General features: G+C 62.2%; 1 protein-coding gene across 1 annotated transcript in view; it reads left to right on the forward strand.

The window, feature by feature from the left end:
- The window catches only part of SHANK3 (SH3 and multiple ankyrin repeat domains 3), a 55,707-nt gene extending 45,782 nt beyond the window's left edge, over positions 1–9,925 (forward strand). The window contains exon 22 of the mRNA XM_069491683.1: positions 7,538–9,925. Coding sequence (XP_069347784.1) covers positions 7,538–8,129 — 592 coding nt within the window. The 3' untranslated portion in view covers positions 8,130–9,925. The remainder of the gene's footprint in view (positions 1–7,537) is intronic.
- The last annotated feature ends 12,039 nt before the right edge of the window (positions 9,926–21,964 follow it).

Below are 21,964 nucleotides of genomic sequence, written 5' to 3' on the forward strand. Positions count from 1 at the left end.
CCCTCCAGAGGGCTCCCCTCGGGCCCACGGGCTGCATGGACGCTGGTGTAAGAGCTGGTTATCCCCTGCCAGCCCTCTTGTCTGTGGTTTTCAAGCTGCTTTTGCCTTCTGTGCCCTTAGGTCTCCCCTTCTCCTTTCTGGGTCTGGGGGACGTGCGTAGGTGCCACCTCCTGACTCTTCCTTGCTGCCCTGAAGACCAGCCTGGCGGGCCCCTTACTGTCAGCCGAGGAAGGCGGAGCTCAGCAAGCAGTGAGGTGTTCAGAGCTTGAGGACTTTGCAGGTCTCACGAGAGTCTGGCCATTCTGGCTTCTTCCAGTTCAGAATTCAAAAGATCAGGAGCGGGGCCGGGCACGGTGACTCACACCCATAATCCCAGCACTTCGGGAGGCTGAGGCAGGAGGATTGCTTGAGGCCAGGAGTTGGAGACCAGCTTGAGGAAGGGCGAGACCCTGTGTCTACAAAAAAATAGAAAAATTAGCCGGGCATGGTGGTGCACACCTGTAGTTCCAGGTACTTGGGAGGCTGAGGCAGGAGGATCGCTTGAGGCCAGGACTTTGAGGTTGTAGTGAGCTGTGATGACATCACTGCATTCTAGCCCAGGAGACAGAGCAAAAACCCTGTCTCAAAAAAGACCAAAAAAAAAAAAAAAAATAGGAGCTTGCAGAGCTCACGGCCCCTCCCCTAAGGTCCGGGAACACTGCCTTTGGCTCCCGACGTCCTGGGGGTTTGCTCAGATTGGAAAGGTCTCTTCCCAGCAGTGCAGTGTTGGACGTACCCTTAGAGCGGGTGTCACAGGTGCCGACAGGAAGCGTCCGGGATGAGCAGCCCAGGTCTTAGGCCTCTGTGCAGGGCCGGACCCCTGAGGATGGGGTCTCTGACTCAGCCTTGACCAGCCCTCTGTCTTCCCCTTCTGCTTCTCCTCCCCCAACCCGCCCTCCGTTCCTCTCTGCCTCTCGGTCTCGGTGCAAATCGAAGCCGTTGAAAGTGCACAGCACCGCGCCTGGCCCAGGACAGGCCCTCAATAAACATTTGTTAAATGGATGAAAGAACGAAGCTAAACGCCAGTGCTGTCTTTTGTGATGTGAGATCCAGGCTCAGGGCGAATGCCACGGAGGACAGACAGCGGTTCAGATTTACTGGGTGTTGAGCCCCTGTGGTCGGGCTCAGGTGAGCCCAGACCTTGCCATGGGCTCTGCTCGCTCCTCCGGGGCGGCTACAGCAGTTGCAGGGCAAGAGCCGGGTGATGCCTGAGCAGAACCTTCCAGCACTCCCCCTCCGTGAGTTCATCGTCCCACTGTGGTCTCTAGCGTTTTGTCTTGGTCACGGGAAGGCTCTTATCCTGTGGCTCTGGGTTTTACCAGGTCCCTGTGTGTGTTTTTCTTTCCCAGATGTGGGACAGGGAAGGGCAAGACCAGCCACACAGGCCCACTGGGAAGTGAGCCCCCCTCACGCAGGAGTTCCTGCCAAATTCTGGCCTGCGATTGGCTTCTCATGGGTCCTCTGCTTTCCCCTGGCCCACCGCTGGTGGCAGCAGGGGCGTGGGGCTGTCATTGCTGAGCTTGATCCCCGAGTTCTCCCAGGAGCAAGGGGGAGCAGGCAGCCCACCTAGCAAACAGGTGCCAAGAGAGGGGAGGTGGCTCCCCGGAGGGAAGCCGAGTGCTGTGACCAGAGGAACCAGATGCTGGGTGGCCCGACACAGATGTCCCTGTGACAGGGACCTCCCCAACGTCAGCAGCTCGCTGCTTGGCCTGGCATCAGCTTGAGACCAGCAGAGGGTGCTGGATGTCGGCCCTCAGCAGGTCACATTTCGGCCCCGTAGTCTTGGACAAGGCTCTGTGAACTTTCTGTCCCTCGCCTGTGACGCAGGTGTTAGAGTGACGGATTTTGCGGGCTGTCACAAGGGCAGCCCGGCATCACCGTGACGCACCACGCAGGCCCCAGGCTGGGGCACAGCGGCCCTCGCCTCGCGGGAGCTGGCGTTGTCTGTGTTGCCACGGACACCCAGGCGCCCAGAAAGGCACCTGCCTAAGTCCTAGGGTCGTTGGCGGGAAGGTGGGCACGCTAGACACGGCACTAGAGACCGTCCCGTCATGCCAGTTTATCTTCACAGCCGTCTGTTAGATGGACCATGATATGATCTCCATTTTCCAGACAATGAAACAGAGGCTCCAGAGAGATTCCTTCCAGGCAGTAAATAGTAGCATCTGTCTGAGCCCAAGCCTTGCACTCTGTCCGCCGTAATCTGGAGATTAAACCAGAGTAATCTGCCCTAATCCGTCGCTAAACCCCCTCTGATGACACGCACGGGGCTGTGCTTAGCAGGCGTGTGCCCTGCATGGCACAAATGCAGCACCTTCATCTGCCAGCCACGTACGTCATAAACAGCACCCAATGCCCTGGCACGCCGGCGGCACCTCACCGCCCTTTGGCCCTGCGTCCCCTCCTGTCGCTGCCCACTCTTCCTTCTGCCTTCATTTGCGGTGGGCCCCGCCGCCCACCGGCCTCTTTACTTCTGGCTGCAGCCGGGAGCTTGTGGCCACGGCTGAGTCCAGCCCTGTCTCGGGTCTGGCCCTCTGGGAGCCGACCGTGGCTGTGGGGCCCCTCGGCTGCTTGTCAGCTCTTGTCCTGCAGCCGGCGGTGGCTGGCGCTCACCGCTCACTTAGGGATGGAACTGCCGGTGAAGCCTCTTTTAGGGAAACGTCCAAAGTGCGGGAAGTTCTGCTGTCCAGGTATGGCTGCCTCCTTCCCAGGTTGCTGGGGCCTCTGCCACGGCCAACCTCAGGGTCACACCTGAGCCGTGTTCCCGGTCCCTGTGTGTTTCCTCAGTGTCATCTCCCAGGTCGGTCCCTCTCCTCGCTCAGCAGACCGCAGGGAAGGGAACCCCCTCTCCGCCCCCCTCCCCACAGCTGGCTCCGTCCGTCTGTGGTCCTCAGCACAAGTCGCCCTGCGGCCTGAGATCTTTCCGTGCCACGTACGCCGCCCTGTGCGTCGTGGAACCAAAGCTTGGTAACCTGTGGAAAACGGTCAGCGCCTTGGCACTGGGAACATCTTTGATTTTGGGGTGGAAGCTGGAGCATGCAGCACCCTCCCGCTGCCTTTGGGCGGTCTAGGGCCTTCTGCTTCCTGAGACGTTGACCTCAGATTGTCCCCCGCTCTCTGTGTTCCCAGCTTTGAGCCCAGCCCCGCTAGACACCCGCTGGTCTGCCCAGAACCCTCCTCTGTCTCGGGCCCCACAGCTGACTCTGAAGCTGCATTTGGGCGTTGACGCAGACCAGACTCTGAGCTCCACAACTGGCCCTGGGTCCCCCACTTGTCTCCTGGTCCCCACCGTCCGTGAGGCTCACACCTGCCTCTGAACCCCAGTCGTCGCCCAGGCCCCGTGCTTGGATTTGAACCCCGCAGGTGACCCGAGGCCACAGCAGTGCTCAGCTCTGCCGTGGTTCTGTGTTACTCCTGCCTCACTCTCAGGTTGGTTTTGCAGAAAACGTTCATGGTGAAATAGCTTTGGAAACACAGAGATTCTTTGCAGCAGTACGTCTGGTGCCTTGGATAAGTTTGTGTCGAGCAGGGCACTGTGTGTGGTGGTCTTCAGACCTGTTAGGGTTACCAAGTAGATCTCACAGGAGCCCTGTGGCCCCCAAGGTCAAGAAACCCTGCCCTGGTGGCCCGCGGCAGGCCCTGCCTGCTACCGTGGTCATGGAGGACCTGGACAAAGCCCCGCGTGCTGGGCTGACCCTGCCTGCCACGGCCAGCAAGGCCTGTTCTTCCGAAGCCCAGACTGAGAGAGTCCTGTGCTCGACAGGCAGGGACACTGGGGCCAGGCCACACGCAGAGGGCACGTGCAGTATGTTCCCAGGAGCTCTGAACTCCCAGGGGGAAAGGAAGGGGACGGAGGAGGGGGTGTAGGACACGGCATGTCAGGGCTGCGGCTGTGGCCGGGTGGGTGACGAGGAGGGAGACGCCATCCCCAGGGGGACGCACCGGAAGCCTCGGAGCCCGTGTCTGGGCTTGTGTTTGAAGATTATTTCCGTAACGAGGCCCCCAGTTTGCAGAAGGCCACAGGCCTAGACCCTCGCGGGAGTGGGGTGGCAGAGGCCAGGGCCGGCCTGGCGTGTTCCTGCCGGCCGGCACCAGCGGGCGGACGGAGGCAGGAAAGCCTGGCAGGGACGTGTCAGACCTCGTTTCTGTGATGGGACTTTCAGTGCATCGCGCGATCCTGGCTTTGTGCCGGGTACCAGGGGTCAAGGAGGGCAGCTAAGAAATGAGGCGAAAGGCCCCGAGACCGTGAAACGTCAGGATTCAGAGGTGGCTGGGGGTGGAGAGGTGGGCCTGGGTGGATGTGAGGAGTCGGTGACTTGTCGGACGCAGGGTAAAAGGACGGAAGAGCTGACGGTGGCTCCTCGTGGGGGAAGGACAGGGTGCCGTCCATTCACCGAGGCAGGATGGGGGATGTGTTTGGAGACCCCAGTAGAGAGGCCTTGAACTCGGGAGAGCGTGGCCGGGTCCCACATGTGGCACCGCTGGGCACGTCGGCCCCACTGAAGCAGGGGGGTGGATGACGTGGCCCAGGAGAGAAGAGCAGACTAAGAGGGGCCTGGAAAATCCGTGTAGGAAGGAAGAGGCTGCGAGCAGATGCCCCAAAGGGAAACAGACGAACGAGTCAGCAATGGGGTGCTGCCTTGGCAAGTGCAGGGGCAGGGGATGGGGTGGCAAGGCCACATGTCACTGGCTGACAGTCACGGGAGACAGACAGTCAGGACTCAGATGTTGGGGAGGGGATCTCGAGGGCGTGGACGCCTCACAGAGCGATCTGGACTCAGCTCTGGGGCGGGGGCTGCAGGCATTCGGGGGTGATGGCGCCCGGTGAGGTGCGTGTTAGAGGGTAGACGGCCCAGAAGCCCACCGAGAGGCTGGCAGGTGCTGTGATGTGGCCGTGTGGTGGCCGGAGCCTGAGCAGGGAGGTGGTCAGACAGGTGAGAGCAGCGATGCCATGGGAACAAAGTCAGATGCGGACACTGCTGGTTTCCTGCCCTGGGGATGCTGTGGACAGTACCCTGTCCCCAAGAGAAAGAGCAGGAAGGGCAGACGTCTAGGCCAGGGGTGCCCTCTGGCCTCTGCCTCCTGTGCCCTGGGGACTCTGGAGGGCACAGCCTCCAAGCACCTGCATGCTGGGGGGGCCAGCAGCAGTGGGACTGCTCGTCCCTGCCGCCAGCCCAGTGGAACCCGGCCCCCGGGTCCCTTGCTCTCTGGTCCCTGGCTCCGTGGGTGCCTCTGCAGCCAGCCTGCCCTCGGCCCAGGCTTCCAGCTCAACCCCTGCCAGACGGCGGGCTCTAGTGCCACCCGGACGTAACTCTGCTCCGCACAGCTCGGGCCTCCTGGAGCCCAGATTCCGCTCCGGGCTCCGGCCGGGCCTCCCGCTGCTCTGCCCAGCAGCCAGCCTGGGCCTCTGCCTTTGCTGCTCTGGTCCTGCCAACGCGTCAGCTTGCTGCTGTCACAGCCGAGACTCCAGGTACCCCTGACATCGCCACTGCATTGAAACCTCAGCCTCGGGGCAGGGCCAGGACGGGTGTCTGTCGTGTGATGCAGGTCCTCGGCCCAGGGTCACGGTGTGAGGGCCAGGCACATGTTTCCGGTCCCGCTCCTCTCTGGGTGTCCACGGCCCCACGGGCGTGATTTCCCCAGAGCCTCCACTCGCACACGCCCCCAGCAATCACCGTGCCCTGGGAGGTCCCCCCAGGGCTCCCCCACGCCCGCCACCACCCAGAGCCTCCCCCCAGGCATCTTCGCCCCACTTGGCCCCGGACTGCAGGTGGCTCCATGGAGGCCAGGTTTGGGGGGAGCAGGGAGTTTCCTTGGAGGTGGTGCTTGTTCCCTGCGCCCACCCCCAGTGTTCTTGGAAACCCTCTCTCTTTGGGGGGCACAGTGTGGCCTTGGGGGGCACAGGAAGTTCTGCTCTGGGGCTGAGCGGTTGGAGGAGGCAGCAGGGACAGAGGCTGAGGAGAGGACAGAAGTGAGGCCCAGTGGGAGAGACAGAGCTCAGATCTCTGGCGGGGCTGACCTTGCACAGGTGGGGACAGAAGCAAAACCTGCTTGGCGGGGAGGAGCCGCGGCCGGCGGGGTGGGCGCTGGCGATGCTGTGTCGTCAGGACAGCACAGGCGTGGGGGGGGGGCACCAGCCTGGGCAGGGATGGGGGCGGGTGGGCAGCTGGAGAGAGGCTGGTCAGACAACAGAGAGGATGGGGGGACCACCAAGCGCCAGGCACCTGCTGAGCACTCCCCAGTCTCGTCTGTGGTCTGCACGTACCGGCAGCTCAGGAGCCCCCTCAGAGCCGCCCGAGTCCACCTGCACTTTCAGGCCCTCTGCACCTGAGTTCCTCTCTCCACACGGTGCCCAGCCAGGGGGTCCCCGCACCTGTGTGCCCACTGTGTGGCTGCGACTGGGCCACACGGGCCTGGCCTGCTAACACTCTCTCTCACTGCTCTCTCCCGCCCATCTGCATGTGGCTGCTCTGTCTAGCTGCGCGGTGGCCCCGAGCACCAGCTGTGTAAGTGAGCATGCTCATCCCATGCCTCTCACCGTCCACACGCTGTGCCTGGCTGCCTGCGTCTCCCGCTCTGCGTGGCTGTGTGGGGCTGTGGTGCCACCGACGGCCCCCCGAGGCCTCCCCTGGCCCTGGCAGGGGACAGGGGTCGGAACGGGGGACGTGGGGTGGGTCTTCTCTGGAGCACTTGCCCCGGGCAGGCCTCCCGCCACGGCCAGGCTGAGGAGGGGCTCGAGGTCCGGAGTCCTGTCAGGTGAGGCTGGGAAGCGAGGCGCTGTCTGTCCCGGTGCGTGTGTCTGTGTGCGTGTGTCTGTGCGTGTGCTGCTGCCCCCGCCACCGCTGCTGCATGTCTGCAACACGCATGGGTGCCATTGCTGCTGTTGTGTGCCGTCCGTGCAGGTGGCCTCCTCGCACCTGCCCTGCGTGTGCCGCTGCTCCACACGGGTGTTTGAACGCTGCCCGAGGCCTGTCTCCAGCGTCACGGGCCTGCTCGGCCCCGTGCTGCTGCCAGCCTCCCCCGTGACTCAGCCAGCCCCGAAGCTACTAGCCCAGGCTTCTCTGGGTCTCCTGGCGAGGGCAGAGCTGTGGGGGCTGGCAGTGAAGCCTCGGTGTCCAGGGCATCGGCGGACGGTGCCTTGCTCAGAGCCGATGTCCAGTGCTGGCAGGGAGGGGCAGCCACCCCTTTGCCGTGAGAGGCTGTCTTTCCTCTGGGGCTGCTCTTGGAGCCTCCGTGGAGTGGAGGAGGCCACCAGTCGAACTCCTCATACTCCAGGTGGTCCAGGGCTCTCCCGGAGCAGGGTACTGGCTCTGACCCTGGGTGCCAAGCGAAAGGGCCAAGGTGCCCATAGGGTCCTCCTTCCTCTGACCCAGAGGCTACTCCCACCAGGCCCCCAGCCCCGGCCCCCTTCCTCCTGGCCCCTTGCCCTGCCCCCCTCCGCCCGCCCCCACTTCGTTTTGCGCCCCTCACCTGGCGCTGACCCCCTCTCCCTCCGCAGGCTCTTCAGCAGCCTCGGTGAGCTGAGCACCATCTCAGCGCAGCGCAGCCCCGGGGGCCCGGGCGGCGGGGCCTCCTACCCGGTGAGGCCTAGCGGCCGCTACCCCATAGCGCGACGCGCCCCGAGCCCGGTGAAGCCCGCGTCGCTGGAGCGGGTGGAGGGGCTGGGGGCGGGCGCGGGGGGCGCGGGGCGGCCCTTCGGCCTCACGCCCCCCACCATCCTCAAGTCGTCCAGCCTCTCCATCCCGCACGAGCCCAAGGAGGTGCGCTTCGTGGTGCGCAGCGTGAGCGCGCGCAGCCGCTCCCCCTCGCCGTCGCCGCTGCCCTCGCCCGCGGCCGGCCCTGGCCCCGGCGCCCCCGGCCCGCGCCGGCCCTTCCAGCAGAAGCCGCTGCAGCTCTGGAGCAAGTTCGACGTTGGCGACTGGCTGGAGAGCATCCACCTGGGCGAGCACCGCGACCGCTTCGAGGACCACGAGATAGAAGGCGCGCACCTACCCGCGCTCACCAAGGACGACTTCGTGGAGCTGGGCGTCACGCGCGTGGGCCACCGCATGAACATCGAGCGCGCGCTCAGGCAGCTGGAAGGCAGCTGACGCCCCACCCCCACGCCGCCCCGGCCGCGCCCTGCCGGCAGGGCCCCCCGTCCCCACCCCGGGCCGCGGGCTCGGCCCGCCCCCCACGACGGCGCCCGGGCCAGGAATGTTGCATGAATCGTCCTGTTTGCTGTTGCTCGGAGACTTGCCCTGTACATTGCTTAGTGCCCTCCCCGGCTGCCCGGCCCCACCCAGCACGCAGTCAGGAAGGGCGTGGACCAGGGAGGCCGGGGCCGGGGGGCGCGGGGGCTCCAGCCTGACCGCCTCCCTCGCAGCCCCCGGTGGCCGTTCTCCTGCAGGGGGACCCTAGTCCAGCATGCGAGGTCAGGACACGCCTTGGTGACTCGGGGGGAGGGGGGAGACCTTGGGGTTCTCGACGGGGCCGAGGGGCCCCCTGTTTTGCATATTTTAATCCACTCTATATTTGGAACGAGAAAAGGAACAAATATCTCTGTCCGTTACAGTTTCCGCCCCCTCCCCTCCGCCCCCCCGCTGGTCCTACTGCAGCTGCCCAGTCTTCCATCTCTGGCCCTCACTGCCACTGCCACCGACACGGGCAGGGGACGCTCCAGCTGGTCTGGGCTTGGCCAGGGCCCTCGCGGCCCGCCCCTCGCTGGGCTGCGGTGCGCCCCGCCGACCTTCCAGGTGCTGCTCGCGGGCGGGGCGGCACCGGCGGGATCAGGTGCCCGACGCCTCGCCCGGGGCCGGGGCCGGTGCCCCGACGCCCCGCTGCAGCCATCTTCCTCACAGGGTCTCTCGCCCGGGCGGTCCGGTCTGGTCCCCGTGCCCGGGGCCACCGCAGCGGAGAAGCCCCCTGCCTGGGACCCCCAGGCCGCCTGTTCCCGCGCTGTGTGCGGGCGGCTCTGGGTGCGACTGAGCACGCGGGACCCGCGTGTGCCCGACGGCGGGGCGGCCGCGGGGCCGCTCGGGGCCGGTGCGGGGCCGCTCGGGGCCGGTGCGGGGCCGCGGAGGCGCGGGTGCGTGCGCGGGTGCGTGCCTGCGGCGGCAGCGGCTCCTCTCCCAAAGAAAGTCAGGGGCCGCCCGCGCCGGGTCCTGCTGTCCGCCCGCCCTCGGAGCCTCCCCGGCCCGAGCGCGGCCCCAGGTGAATCCCTGCTGCCCCGGGAGGGAAGCAGCGCCCACCCTGGGCTTCTGAGGGGCCGCGGGGAGACCCCCGGAGCCAGGCCACCGCGGGCCCTGGGAGGGTCAAAGACCCCGAGGGTGCCCAGCCCCCCTTACTGTGACTCCCCACACTCAGCAATGACCTGTGGGGCGGGGGGCCCTGGGACGTTTTTAAACCTAGGGTTTGGAGTCTGGACTAAGCTCCATCCACGTCATTCACAAGTTTCTGTTTATATTTCTAGCTTTTTTTAATAAAAAAAAAAAAAAGACAGAAAACAGAAGTTTTCACGGCCCAGGGGCCTGGCACGCCGGTCTGTGCCCACCGCCCTGCCCTGGCCCACCGGCCCGGCTCCCTGGGCGCAGACACCCCGACCCTCCCCGACAGTCCAGGCCACGCGGCAGCAGTCACTGTAACCGACTGCCACATACACACTCGGTCTCACACTCACCTGTGGGTTTTTGGTTCCGTTCAATTTGGGTTTTTAACTTTACAGGGTCAGCCCTGCTTCACACTCCTTTTGTACGGAGTTCCATGGGGGGTGTCACCCCTGCTCCAGTCCTGAGGCCTCCTGACCCTGACGTTGTGATACACCCCACAGAGATCTATGTTTCTTATATTATTATTATTGATAATAATTATTATAATATTATTATGTAATAAATTTATAAGAAATGAAACTATGTCCTGGCTGCCTGCCTCTGTCCCTGACACTGGTTACACAAGTAACTGTTAGGGTGGGGGCCCACCGGACGCCCAGGGGGGTTGGGGAAAAATTCTCCCACACACAGTTTAGAATAGAAAGAAGTACAAAATTTATTTTCCCAAGAAAGAGAGAGAGAGAGAGACCAAGGGGAGGGGAACGGCCACCACACACAGGAGAGGTGGAGGGCAGTGCCGGGTGGCCGAGGAAAGTTGCTTGGAGTTTTAAAGGGTAAAAATGGGCGGGGCGCGGTGGCTCACACCTGTCATCCCAGCACTCTGGGAGGCCGAGGCGGGAGGATCACTCGAGGTCAGGAGTTCGAGACCAGCCTGAGCAAGAGCGAGACCCCGTCTCTACTAAAAATAGAAAGAAATGATCTGGACAGCTAAAATTACATATATAGAAAAAAATTAGCCAGGCATGACTACGCATGCCTGTATAGTCCCAGGTATTCGGGAGGCTGAGGCAGGAGGATCGCTTGAGCCCAGGAGGTGGAGGTTGCTGTGAGCGAGGCTGACGCCACGGCACACCAGCCCGGGCACCAGAGCGAGACTCTGTCTCAAAAAATAAATAAATACATAAAAATAAAGGGTAAAAATGGCTTTTTTCCCCTCTGCTTCAGCAGATTGGTGACGAAGCGGCCGCAGGGCAGTTGTCGGTGCCTTTGTTACCGCTGGGTACCGCAGTTGCCTCTGTGCCGCTGGGTTTCTCTGAGCCCTCGGAGTCTGCGCTGGCGGAGCGGAGGTGGGGAACTCGCGCACCTGCTGCCGCTTAGGGCTCTGGAGAAAGAACTCGCAGAGACAACGAGTTAGGCCACAGGTCTTTTAATTAAAACAAGCCAAGAGGGTAGTTGTGAGTTTTTCTTCAAAGGGGCAATCATGTGCGGCGCGTTTATTTCTCACTTTCTGTTTGACAGTAATACTCTGTTCCAGAACCAGTGAGACCACCTTTCACTTGTAAGTCCCCGTGTCGGACCTGCGCCTCTGCCCAGGCTCCCGGCGTCTCCCAGAGTGGCCGGAGCTCGGCCGGCTTCCCGCTCTGCTTGCCTTTCTCTGTGGCACCTCCCAAGCCGGAACCACGGTTGTCCGAAGGCTTAAATCCTCCTGCCGGTGTCCAGTTGTCTCTGAAGTCTGCGGCTCCTGTCTTGGAACCCTCGTGTCCTCCCCACCGTCCACGCCAAGGCCACTGGCCTTGTCCGGGCCTCACTCCTTGCCTGCTGATTCAGTAGTTTTCTGTTTCCGTGTCCACCCTCTGCTCCCTAGCCCAGACCGTCTCTGCAATGAAGCAGGTGGAGGGACCCCGTGCACTGGTGCAGCCCAGCCAGTGCCGCCGTGTCCCCGCCGTGGCCGTGCCTGTGCCCCCTCTCCCCGTCCCCATACAACGTGCTGTCCCCAGCCTTGCCACATGCCTGCAGCCCCTGAGCCCACCACGGCTCTTCATGGCTCCGTCTCTGCTCACACCCACCTCCTTCAGCCGGGATGGCCCACCCTTTGCCCGCACAAAGCCTAGGTGCCCTTGGGGGCTGAGCTCTAGGTCCTTTCTGCCCGGAAGCTTCCCCTGACCCGCCCTCCCCAGAGTCCGAGTTAGAAGCTAGGCTCCGCAACCGCACAGCCCTGGCACCACCTCTGATTAGAGCAAGCTGGTGCTTCTCACCTTGCTCATCTGCCCAGCCGGACCGCGCTCCTCCAGGATGAGATTTGTCTTCCGCAGCTGCCCTGAGCCAGGCTCCACAGACAGACGTTGTCCGTCAGGAGGGCACGGGCAGTTCTGTAGGCAGCCAGAGGCCACTGGCCAGTATGTGGCAGGGGAGGCATGTCCCGTGTGGCGCCTGGTAGAGGTGGCCAGCCCACGGCGGGGGCAGAGGCACCTCAGTGCGCGGGAGGAGGTGCTGAGCGCCCTCGCCAGGGTGAACCGAGAGGTGGGTGGTGGAGACGTACTCGCTGAGTAGGCCGAGGAGGCCAAGAGGAAGCCGCGAGAGGACCGGGCGTGAGGACCCAGGGCTGGGACAGGGCCAGAGGCCGCGCAGGTGTGATGCCACCTGAGGGGAGGGGTTTCGGGAAGGGAGCAGCGGGGGAGCCTGGTCACACTGGGTGGAGGCAGCGCCTGAATGTGACAAAATGACAAAGGTCATCTTGACTCTGAGGTTGCCTCTGAGCCGGAGTGGAGCCAGGGGTGGGGCCAAGGGAGGAGCCAACCAGAAAAGCCAGAAGGTCTCGGGGGGGGGGGGGGGGGGGGGTAAGGATGGCGGGTGCCTTGTGCCTTGCGGGCGGCCGAGGAGGCGGGTGCCCGGGAGGTGGTTTGAGGGAGAAAGCGAAGGTCTGGGTGGCCCAGAGGTAGCAAAGGCCCCCTCGAGGCTGGGGATGTCGACCCCGAGCAGAGGGTCCTACAGAGGCTTCCAGTCTGTCCAAAAAGCCTCTCAACTTAAAATTTTCAACACTTTCTAATTTTTCATCTGATTTTCAGGTTAGAAACTGTGGCCATTATAAAAGGAAGGGCCGCACAGGAAGCTAAGGAGTGGGGCCCTGGGAGGGCCCAAGAGTGGGGACAGAGGTGGGACCCTGATCACCCTGGGCCTGAGCGCCGTGGCACCAGGAGGGTGGGTCTCCTCCGAGCCGCATGTGGAACCTGGGCCTCTCTGAGAGGAGCTCGGGGCCTGGGGGGCGGCAGCTCCTCACCGAGGACAGGAGGGGGGCGGCCTCCTCCAGCAGGGGCAGTGGGACCCCGCCTTCCTTCCACGATGGCATTCCCACTGTGGCTGCCAAGAGGTCTGGGGGGAGACGAATGTCCCTCCAGGTCAAAAGCCTCCAGAGACATGTCGGGACCTTCGAGGCCAGACCAGAGGAGCTAGAAGAGGGGGAAGCGGCCGGGGAGCCGGAGCTCCGGATGCCTTTGGGCGGAGACTTTCTCCCTCAGGGGCAGGGACTGCATCGCCCCCGTCTCCTCATGCCCTCGGAACGCTCCAGCATCAGCCTCTCGGGGGCCCTGGGCCACCAGCACCTCCCGGGGGACTGCAGCCCTGATTCTCCTGCACACCAGCCCCCCAGGGCCCCCCAGGGACAACTCCGGGGTGGGGCCGGACGCCAAGGCTGGAGGGACACGGTTCCTGCTCTGCCCGGGCGTCCTGGAGACGAGGGGTGGGGTCGGGGAGCAGGAACGGGGGAGCAGTGTGGCTGGCAGGGCTTGGGGATCAGGGCGAGAGTGGGAGTTGATTGCCCAGGTCAAGGGGAGGGGCTCAGAAGTGGGCAGGGGTGTCGGGGCGCAGGAGCCGAGACAGGGGCTGAGGCAGCTGGAGGGGAAGTCTGAGGGGCACGGGGACCCCCGGCCAGCTCCCTGCTGGGTGCTCTGCTTCAGCCTGGGCCGAGCCCCCCGCGGGACCCTCTGGCCCAGAACACGACCGGCCCAAACCTCCAGCCCTCCCTCTCCAGCTCCTGGAGCGGCGTGAAGACCACAAAAAGTCCCACGTAGCAGAGACGGTCTTTGCTTCCATTAGGGTTAGTGACAAAATTAAACCGGCTGGGCCACATGCCTTTCCCTCAACCTCCGCTGCAGCCCAGGCGGCTGCTCCGAGCACAGCACCTTCCAGAATCGGAAGTGGGCAAGCTCTGCAGAACCAGACAACAATCGTCGTCTGGAATCCAGACGTTGGCTCTTCAGAATTTGTCGCTGATTCTGAATATTTTTAAAGAACTCAGTAACATCTTTCATTTAAAAGTTTATATCTGACATTTTCCACCATATTTTTTAAGTGGTTGCACAGGTAGTGATTTCCAGAAAATTGTACATATTAACATTTAAAACAAAATGTTACATCAGTCTTTTAAACAATTCTCATGAATCCAAATGCCACCGCAATTTTATGCCCATCAAAATCCTTTTAAAACACCGGAATAATATTGTCTTTAACAGTCAAAACTTTCAGCACTTCTTGAATGCACTTTAATATCACTTCTTCAATTCTTGTTGCCATTTCTTGAACTATACTTTCAAAGTATTGTTGGTTATTTATCAGGCACAAGCTGACACTCAAAATAAGTGAGGCTTCCTAACACTTAGAAACCTGTGTTAGGCCAGGCGCGGTGGCCCACGCCTGTAATCCTAGCACTCTGGGAGGCCGAGGCGGGTGGATCGCTCGAGGTCAGGAGTTCGAGACCAGCCTGAGCAAGAGCAAGACCCTGTCTCTACTAAAAAATAGAAAGAAATGATCTGGACAACTAAAAATACATAGAAAAAATTAGCCGGGCATGGTGGCACATGCCTGTAGTCCCAGCTACTTGGGAGGCTGAGGCGGGAGGATCGCTTGAGCCCAGGGGTTTGAGGTTGCTGTGAGCTAGGCTGACGCCACAGCACTCTAGCCAGGGCAAAAAAGAGCGAGACTCTGTCTCCAAAAAAAAAAAAAGAAAGAAACCTGCGTTAATTCTCAGGCTGGCAAAATAAGGCCTCCTGACCTTCGGATAAAGGAAGTGAGACCACCTGATATAAAAGTTGAAAAAGACAGACCTCGAATACTAAACAAAGGAGAAGAATCCCGACAGACTGAAGAAGTGCATCCTTGTGGCAGGTGTGGGAGGTAAGAGCTCCTGATACTCAAAGTACCTGAGGCCCCTGAAACTGACTCGGGGAGACAAATCCTTACGCTCAGGTGGACGAGAGGAGGCCCCTGTCATTCAGCTCTCAGAGGGGCGACCTCCTGACATGCAGGTAGCAGAGATAAAAATTTCCTGGCACTCAGATAGTTGATATTACTGAGATCTGTTTATGTTCCTTAAGGGAAAATAAAGCCTCTTGCTTAACAGGAAGGGAAATGATACACCTCAGTACTCAGGGAAGGGAGTAAATCACCCTGCCGCTCAGGAGAAATAAGGTCTTGTCACTCCCCAGTAAACAAAGATGAGATGTCCTGGCCCAGCAATAAGAGAGACCTTCTGACCTGCAGGGAGAGTAGATTTTGGGGACACTCATGGAGAGAACGTGACGCTTCTTGATAATCAGGTACATGAGCTGAGACCCTGGCCATTCCTCCAGAGGAAGTGAGACGTCTGACAATAAGGCGAGAGATGGGAATGCCTGACACACAGGCAGGGGAAATGACACTTTGCAACAGTCAAGCAGGAGAAAGAGGATATTCTTACGCTCCCGTAGGGGGATGAGACCTCGTGGTCACTGAAAGAAAAGAGATGGACCCTCTGGGCATGTAGCGGAAGAGACGAGGCCTGCCGGGTAGAGACAAGATCTCCTGACACCCAGATGGAGGAGGCAAAGTGCCCCAACACTCGGGTGCGGGAGATACGACCTCAAGACAACCAAGAAGGGGAGAGAAAAACCTCCGGACACTCGGGGAGATGAGACGAGAACTTCGGACCCGCTGCTCTTGCAGAGAAGATAGAAGCTCAGGCCATTCAGCCGGGGAGATGAGCCGGTACTCTTGGAGAGGACAGGAGACTCTCTGGCAGCCGAGGGGTGGGGGTGGGGGGAAGCGAGAGCCCCTAACACTGCAGTGTGGCCGCGGAGACTTCAGAACACTCACACAGGCCGGGCGCAGTGGCTCACGCCTGTCATCCCAGCACTCTGGGAGGCCGAGGCGGGAGGATCGCTCGAGGTCAGGAGTTCGAGACCAGCCTGAGCAAGAGTGAGACCCCATCTCTACTAAAAATAGAAAGAAATTATCTGGCCAACTAAAAATATATACAGAAAAAATTAGCCGGGCATGGTGGCGCATGCCTGTAGTCCCAGCTACTCGGGAGGCTGAGGCAGGAGGATCGCTTGGCCCAGGAGTTTGAGGTTGCTGTGAGCGAGGCTGACGCCACGGCACTCACTCTAGCCCGGGCAACAAAGCGAGACTCTGTCTCAAAAAAAAAAAAAAAAAAAAAAAAGAATACTCACATAGGTGAGATGCAGCCTCTTGACATTCAGGTAGCGGATATAAGACATCTAGATCCTCAGGTAGAGAAGATGCAACAAAGTGACACTTGGAAGAAAAGAGAAGTGCTCACATTCAGGGAGAGATGATAGCTCCCTCATCCTCAGGTGAAATACAGGAGACCTACCGCTAATCCCGTTGCGGGGGATGTCACCTCCTGGAAGTTCTGTGAGATGAGAAAGTATGACATTCAGCTAGATACTCAGGTAGAGAAATCAAGAGCATCTGAGAACCTGAAAACTCGACTCTCAGGGAGAAGTGGCAAGATGTCCTGATACTCAGGTAGAAGAGATGGATCTGGTGATACTCGTGCAGGTGAGATGCAACCTCTTGAGCCTCAGGTGGCCCGGCTGAGACCTTACGCTCAGTGGAGGAGGCGAGATGCTCATGCAGTGAAGCCGTGACCTCCTGACCCTGCCGTGCGGCCGGTGACATGCTTTGAAATTCAGGCATACGCAGTGAGCGTTTTTGCCACTCTGGGAGCTGAGACGCTCTCCTGATAATCAGATGGAGAAAATGAGACTTCGTGACATTCAGGGAGCCGTGACGAAAACTCGACATTCACGCACAGGGAAAGACCCCTTGCTGCACGCAGGTCGCAGCAGGGAGACCCGGAGACACTCGGGCAGGAAACAGAAGCCCGGGCAATATTCAGCCGTGGACAGAAAGGCTCTCTGAAGAGCGTGCTGAGCGCAGGCGCTTGGAAGAGAGGAAGACAGTTCGCCCCGCCGAGAGCTAAGGCTCTGTCCGTGTGCTGAGCCGACTCCCTGTGGCCGCTGCTGTGTTGTGCCATCTCGTCACGGAAGGGCCGAGCTGCCCCTTAACCCGCCAGTCTGCAGCGGTTGCGGCTTGCATGAGGAGCAGACCCCAGAGCTGCGCAAGGCCAGAAAGGTGGGTTCTGGGGGACTTGGGAGGGTGGCTGGGAATGAAGACCCTGGGCTGGGGACGGGGGAGGGGGCCGCACAGAAGACCGCCGCCATCCTTGGGGTGCGGGAGCCTGGCAGGCCGGCAGGGAGTCACCGCGGCAGGAACCAGTTAAGCCAGGGGCTCCGGCCTGGCCGGACTGCGGGGGCGGGGTGGGAAGTCACCTGCTGATTGGCCAGGAGCCCACGGAGCTCTGTGAGGTCACCGGGCTTGCAGGCCAGGCCGGGGCAGCAGGATGGGAGCGACGCAGCCAACTGCCGTTCTGCTGCTCTTGGCAGTGTCCGTGGGCGCCAGAGAGAACGGCACGTGTGGGTGGGTGCCAGGGGCCCTCGGTGACGGGAAGGGTGTCCTCCGAATGGCAGGTCCCACCCAGACTCCTGTGTCCAGGGCTCCGGAGGAGGAGGCCGAGCGTGGGCCTTCGAAGCCCTGGGGTCTCACAGCTCTGTGACCCACACCCCGGCGTGGACCCTCCCCGTCCCAGAATCTGGGCCCCAAGTTGTTCCAGTTTCCTCCCGAGACAGACCCTCAGCTCCCAGGGCCGGCCCCACCAGGTCCCGATTTGCAGGAGCCCCTGTCCTCCCCAGACAGCTGAGACACCCCGACCTGCGTTGACCCCAGTGGCCCCAACATACCATCTTGTCACGCCTCTCGCACCTCCATCCCCCTGCAGCCTCTGTCACCCCCAGGGTCCCCCACAGCATCCAGTGTGTGAGGCCTCCCCCCAGAGACACAGCTCCTAGAGCTGCCACCGCTGGGCCCGCACTGCTCCCACTGTGCCCCCATGCCTGTGGCCCGGCACCCGGACTCCTGTCACCGTCTGACCCACCCCGGCAGCCCCAAGGCCCCCTCGGTCACACGGCTCTTCCGAGTCTCCCACCCAAGATGGGCTCTGCAGACCCCAGGCCGGCACACGGTGCCCCCAGATCCCTGACCCAGCGCCAGCCAGCGTCCCGCTCTGCCCAGGGCCCCGCCGCCCCTCGGGGCCCGTACAGCCTGAGGCCCGCTCGGCCCCCCTTGTAACGACACCTGCAAGACCCCAGGGATCATAACGCCCCAGACCACTTCCCGGAGCCTGCGCTTCCCAGATAGCCCTGGCTGCCTCCGCTGTCCCGGCCCCACGTCCCTGCCTGTCCCCACTGTGGAGTCACGAGGACAGGCTGTGCCCACGCTGGGTTTGAACCGTGCCCGGTCTCTCCCCAGTGGTCCCTGTGGGCTGCGGTTCCGGCCGAGCTCGAAAAGCGGCATCCGGGTTGTTGGAGGGCAGACGGCCCAGCACGGGGCCTGGCCCTGGATAGTCAGCCTGCAGATCTTCACCTACAACAGCCACAGGTACCACGCGTGCGGAGGCAGCCTGCTGAACGCACACTGGGTGCTCACGGCCGCTCACTGCTTCGACAGCAAAAAGTACGTGTGGGGACGCAGACGGCGGCCTTCAGAACGGGCCTGCTCAGAAAGGGACATTCTCGGGGGCGCTGGGCGCAGAGTCTACCCGGGGCTCCAGGCCAAGTGCAGCCGGGCTCGGGGGGGGGGGGGGGGGCTGACACAGACCCTTGCTGGAGCGAGGCCCCGGGGGTCACTGTCGCCAGGGGTTCTGTGCAGCCGGCCCATCAGTGACAATGACCTGGCTTACCTTTGTGCCCGCAGTAAGGTGTACGATTGGAGACTGGTGTTTGGAGCAAAGGAAATTGCGTACGGGAACCACAAGCCAGTGAAGCCGCCTGCGCAGGAGAGATATGTCGAGAAAATCGTCATTCACGAGAAGTACAGCCCTCTGACGGAGGGAAACGACATCGCTCTCTTGAAGATCACCCCTCCGGTTTCCTGCGGGCGCTTCATTGGGCCGGGCTGCCTGCCCCCGCTCAAGGCAGGCCCCCCGAAAGGCCCCCAGGTCTGCTGGGTGGCCGGCTGGGGGTACATAAAGGAGAACGGTGAGCACGGAGGGGCCCCCCGGGGGACACTGGTGGCCCCTCTCCCGGTGGTCTTTGTTGCTGCCCAGCTGAGCGACTCCGGGTTCCCCTCGTGGCCTGCTGGCTGCTGTGCCTGTCACATCTGGGCAAGCAGTGAGCAGGGCTGAGCCCCTGCCCCGGGTCACACGGCTGGGTGCAGGTGCCGGCAGACCACGGCGGTGCTCAGAACGGGGTCGGGCTGTGCCTGCGTTGGGCACCCAGAGCCCCAGCTGCTGGATCTGGAACCTGGATGCGGTGCCTGGAACAGCACCTCCAGGTGTGGCTGTGTGGCCACGGGCATGCCTTCCCCTCTCTGGGCCTTGGTTCCTCATCTGTAAATGCGAGGTCTCCAAGCCGAACATTCCCTGGCGTGTGAGACTCCGGGGCCCAGCCCTCCTGCCCCCAGGACTGCCTTTGTCACCGTCGGCAGCAGCCTCCCGGGGGGCGGGGGGCGGGCACTGCTCCCGCCCTTGTCCAGTCACAGCGCCCAGATCCGTCCTGTCCGTCTGTGCGGCTTGAAGTTTCCTCTGCAGCCTGGGAGGGGAACCGGGGGTGGGGGTGGCTTTCTGTAGGTGACGGGTGTTCCGGTGTTTCGGGATCCTTGGAGCTGTCCAGTGGACCCCTTTCCATCCGAGATGGCGTGGCTGCCTCTCTAGACCTCTGTCCCTGACGGAGCCATCTGCCTCCCCCTGACTCCCAGAGCTCTCGGCCGCCCACTAGCCAGCCCTCGGCACGCCGGATGAGCAGGGAAATCTCCTCCACACCAGACCGGTTCGCAGAGTGCGGCCTGGAGCAACTGCTGTGGTTGTTCAGGGCTGTGGCTTTGGGTCCCTGACGCCCCCTCCACATACGCTAGGCCTGGAGCCGTGTTCAGCCCAGAAGCAGCAAGTTGGCCCCTCAGGTGGCAGCAGGTCCTGCCAGCAGGGCCAAGACCAGGCGGGACCTGCTTCTGTGCGTGACTGATGCCTTCGGCTTTCCGTCAATGGTCGCACGCATTTTACCCAGTCACAGCAGGTTGTGAAGATGTGACTGGAATTAACTTAGCTCTCAGTCTCCCCTTTTCCTTGACCATGGAAAATTTAGGCTTCTCGATTCAAGGCAATTTAGCCATTTGGGGTTTAAAACTCAGCCTTTTTTTTTTTGGCAACAAAAAAATCAATAATTTCAGGCATCTTCCCTTACCTCTTATTTCCTTCTCCCAGAGGTTGATCTAAGTTCCTGGCAGGTTTGTCACTTCTCCTGTCCTTCAGACACAGGAGTCTCGTCCCGGCTGTCCTCGTTTTCGTGGGCCTCTGCTGGCACGTGACCATCCCCTCCTGGCCTGGGTGCGAACCTCCACCCCGGCCGCCAGTGCCCACGGCGCTGCCGTGGCCTCCGCAGGGAGGACGTGGGTTCTTCCGCCTACCAGTCTGACCGTGTCCACAGCTCTCGGGGGCCCTGGAAGGCTGGTCTCACGGTCCCTACCGTCACCCCCTCCGTTGCTGTCCTGTTGCTCCCAGCTACACCTGGGTGTCTCGCAAGACCTTTTCTGTTCTGGAACTGCCCTGCACTTCATGGGATATCTTTCTCTCTCTCTCTCTCTTTTTGGCAAATGCATCCCCCACCCCTAAGCCCATGTCTCAAAGAAGCCCCAGGCTCTACCGTCCTGCGATTCCTTCAGACCTTCCTTGTTCTACCTCTTCCTGGAACTCATCTGCTTTGGGGCAGGAAGAACTAGCCTAGACTATGGCTTCTTTCCCATGGAAGTTTGAGTTCCTGCAGGCTTTTTAGCATTTGCTAGTTAAAGCCAAGGTGTTGGGATTGGGAAAAGCCTTTTCTGTTTCAGGACACCTGGGTCTCCACAGTGGAACCCATGGCTTTCGAGACTATGGGCTCTGCCATAGACCTGAAAAGTCACCTTAGTGGCTAACAAGCCAGGGTTGTTGCCATTGTTGTCCCAGTGTCACCCCACCCCGAGAGCAGTGCGGGTCCAAAACTCACTGCTGCTTGGGTGGTAAGAAACGGTGGGGGCCGACGGGGCTGCAAAGCAGAAGTGGAGCCCAGCAAACACACAGCTCCGCTGCCCAAAGGCCCAGCCGTCTCCCGTCTCGGCCACGCGCTGTGTCTGGGTCTGCCCTGCAGGCTGCCCCCACGCGTGCTCCCCACGACGTCCGGGCTCGTCCACTAGGCTGGGGCTGCTGCTCTGGAAGAGGCCGGAGCAGCTGCTGCTGTCGGGGACCCCTCTGTCTGCGGGACCCTTGATGAAGAGGGGCAGCCGCACTGGTTCTCGGCTCTGCCTGAGCCGGACGCCACGCTGGCCGCGTGAGCTGCGGCAGGCGGGGCCTCTCCTAGCCCGAAGGCCGTGATGGAGTGTCTGGGCTGCCGAGGGAGTTCTGACTGTGCTGCGGAGCCCTTTCAACCGCCACGGCCCGGCCGGGGCTGCCTGCGTGCAGGCCCTGGGTCTCCCCAGCACAGCTGTGGGGCGCGGGAGGGCTCGCCAGCCCGGCCCCTGCATCCCCGGCCCCCGCAGCCCCGGCCCACCGCTGAGCGGAGGGTCCCGATGCGAGAGGAGGCACAGGGAGGGAGGGACGTGTGGCTGGACTGCGGGGAGCGAAGTGGAGTCTCGGACTTGAGCCGAGAGAGCAGCAATTCTGGACCCCGGTCCCAGCCCTGCCACATCCCCACTGTGACCTGGGTGGGTGGCCCTCCACCCTCCTGACCCAAGACGGGAGCCCCGGCGCCATGTGACGCACAGTGAGCGCCTAGCACGTGCCAGGTGCTGCTGACGCTCCGAGGAACCTCCATCGTCCCGCAGCTACCACTCGAGTGTGCTCCCCGCCCCCCGCCCCCCGCCCCCCGCCCCCCGCGCCACCCGTCCACCCGTCCACCCGTCCACACGCCTCCGCCTTCCTCCCCACGCAGCTCTGTCTCCACCTCCAGTCCCATCTCTCCTCTGCTCTCTTGCCCTGAGGACGTCTCAGGCGAGAGCAGGGGCTTTGGCGGGGACCTGAGGTTGACCTGGAGCAGGACAGAGGACGGGGCTCAGGAGGGGTGGGGGCTGCGCTCTCCTCCACGTTCCGTGACCACTGACGGCCGAGTGGCCTGGCTGCAGCCCCCAGGCCATCCGCTGTGCTGCAGGAAGCGCGCGTGGACCTCATCGACCTCGACCTGTGCAACTCGACCCAGTGGTACAACGGGCGCATCCAGTCGACCAACGTGTGCGCAGGGTACCCCGAAGGCAGGATCGAC

Source organism: Eulemur rufifrons, chromosome 16 (assembly GCF_041146395.1).
Source record: "Eulemur rufifrons isolate Redbay chromosome 16, OSU_ERuf_1, whole genome shotgun sequence".
NCBI classification, from domain to species: domain Eukaryota; kingdom Metazoa; phylum Chordata; class Mammalia; order Primates; family Lemuridae; genus Eulemur; species Eulemur rufifrons.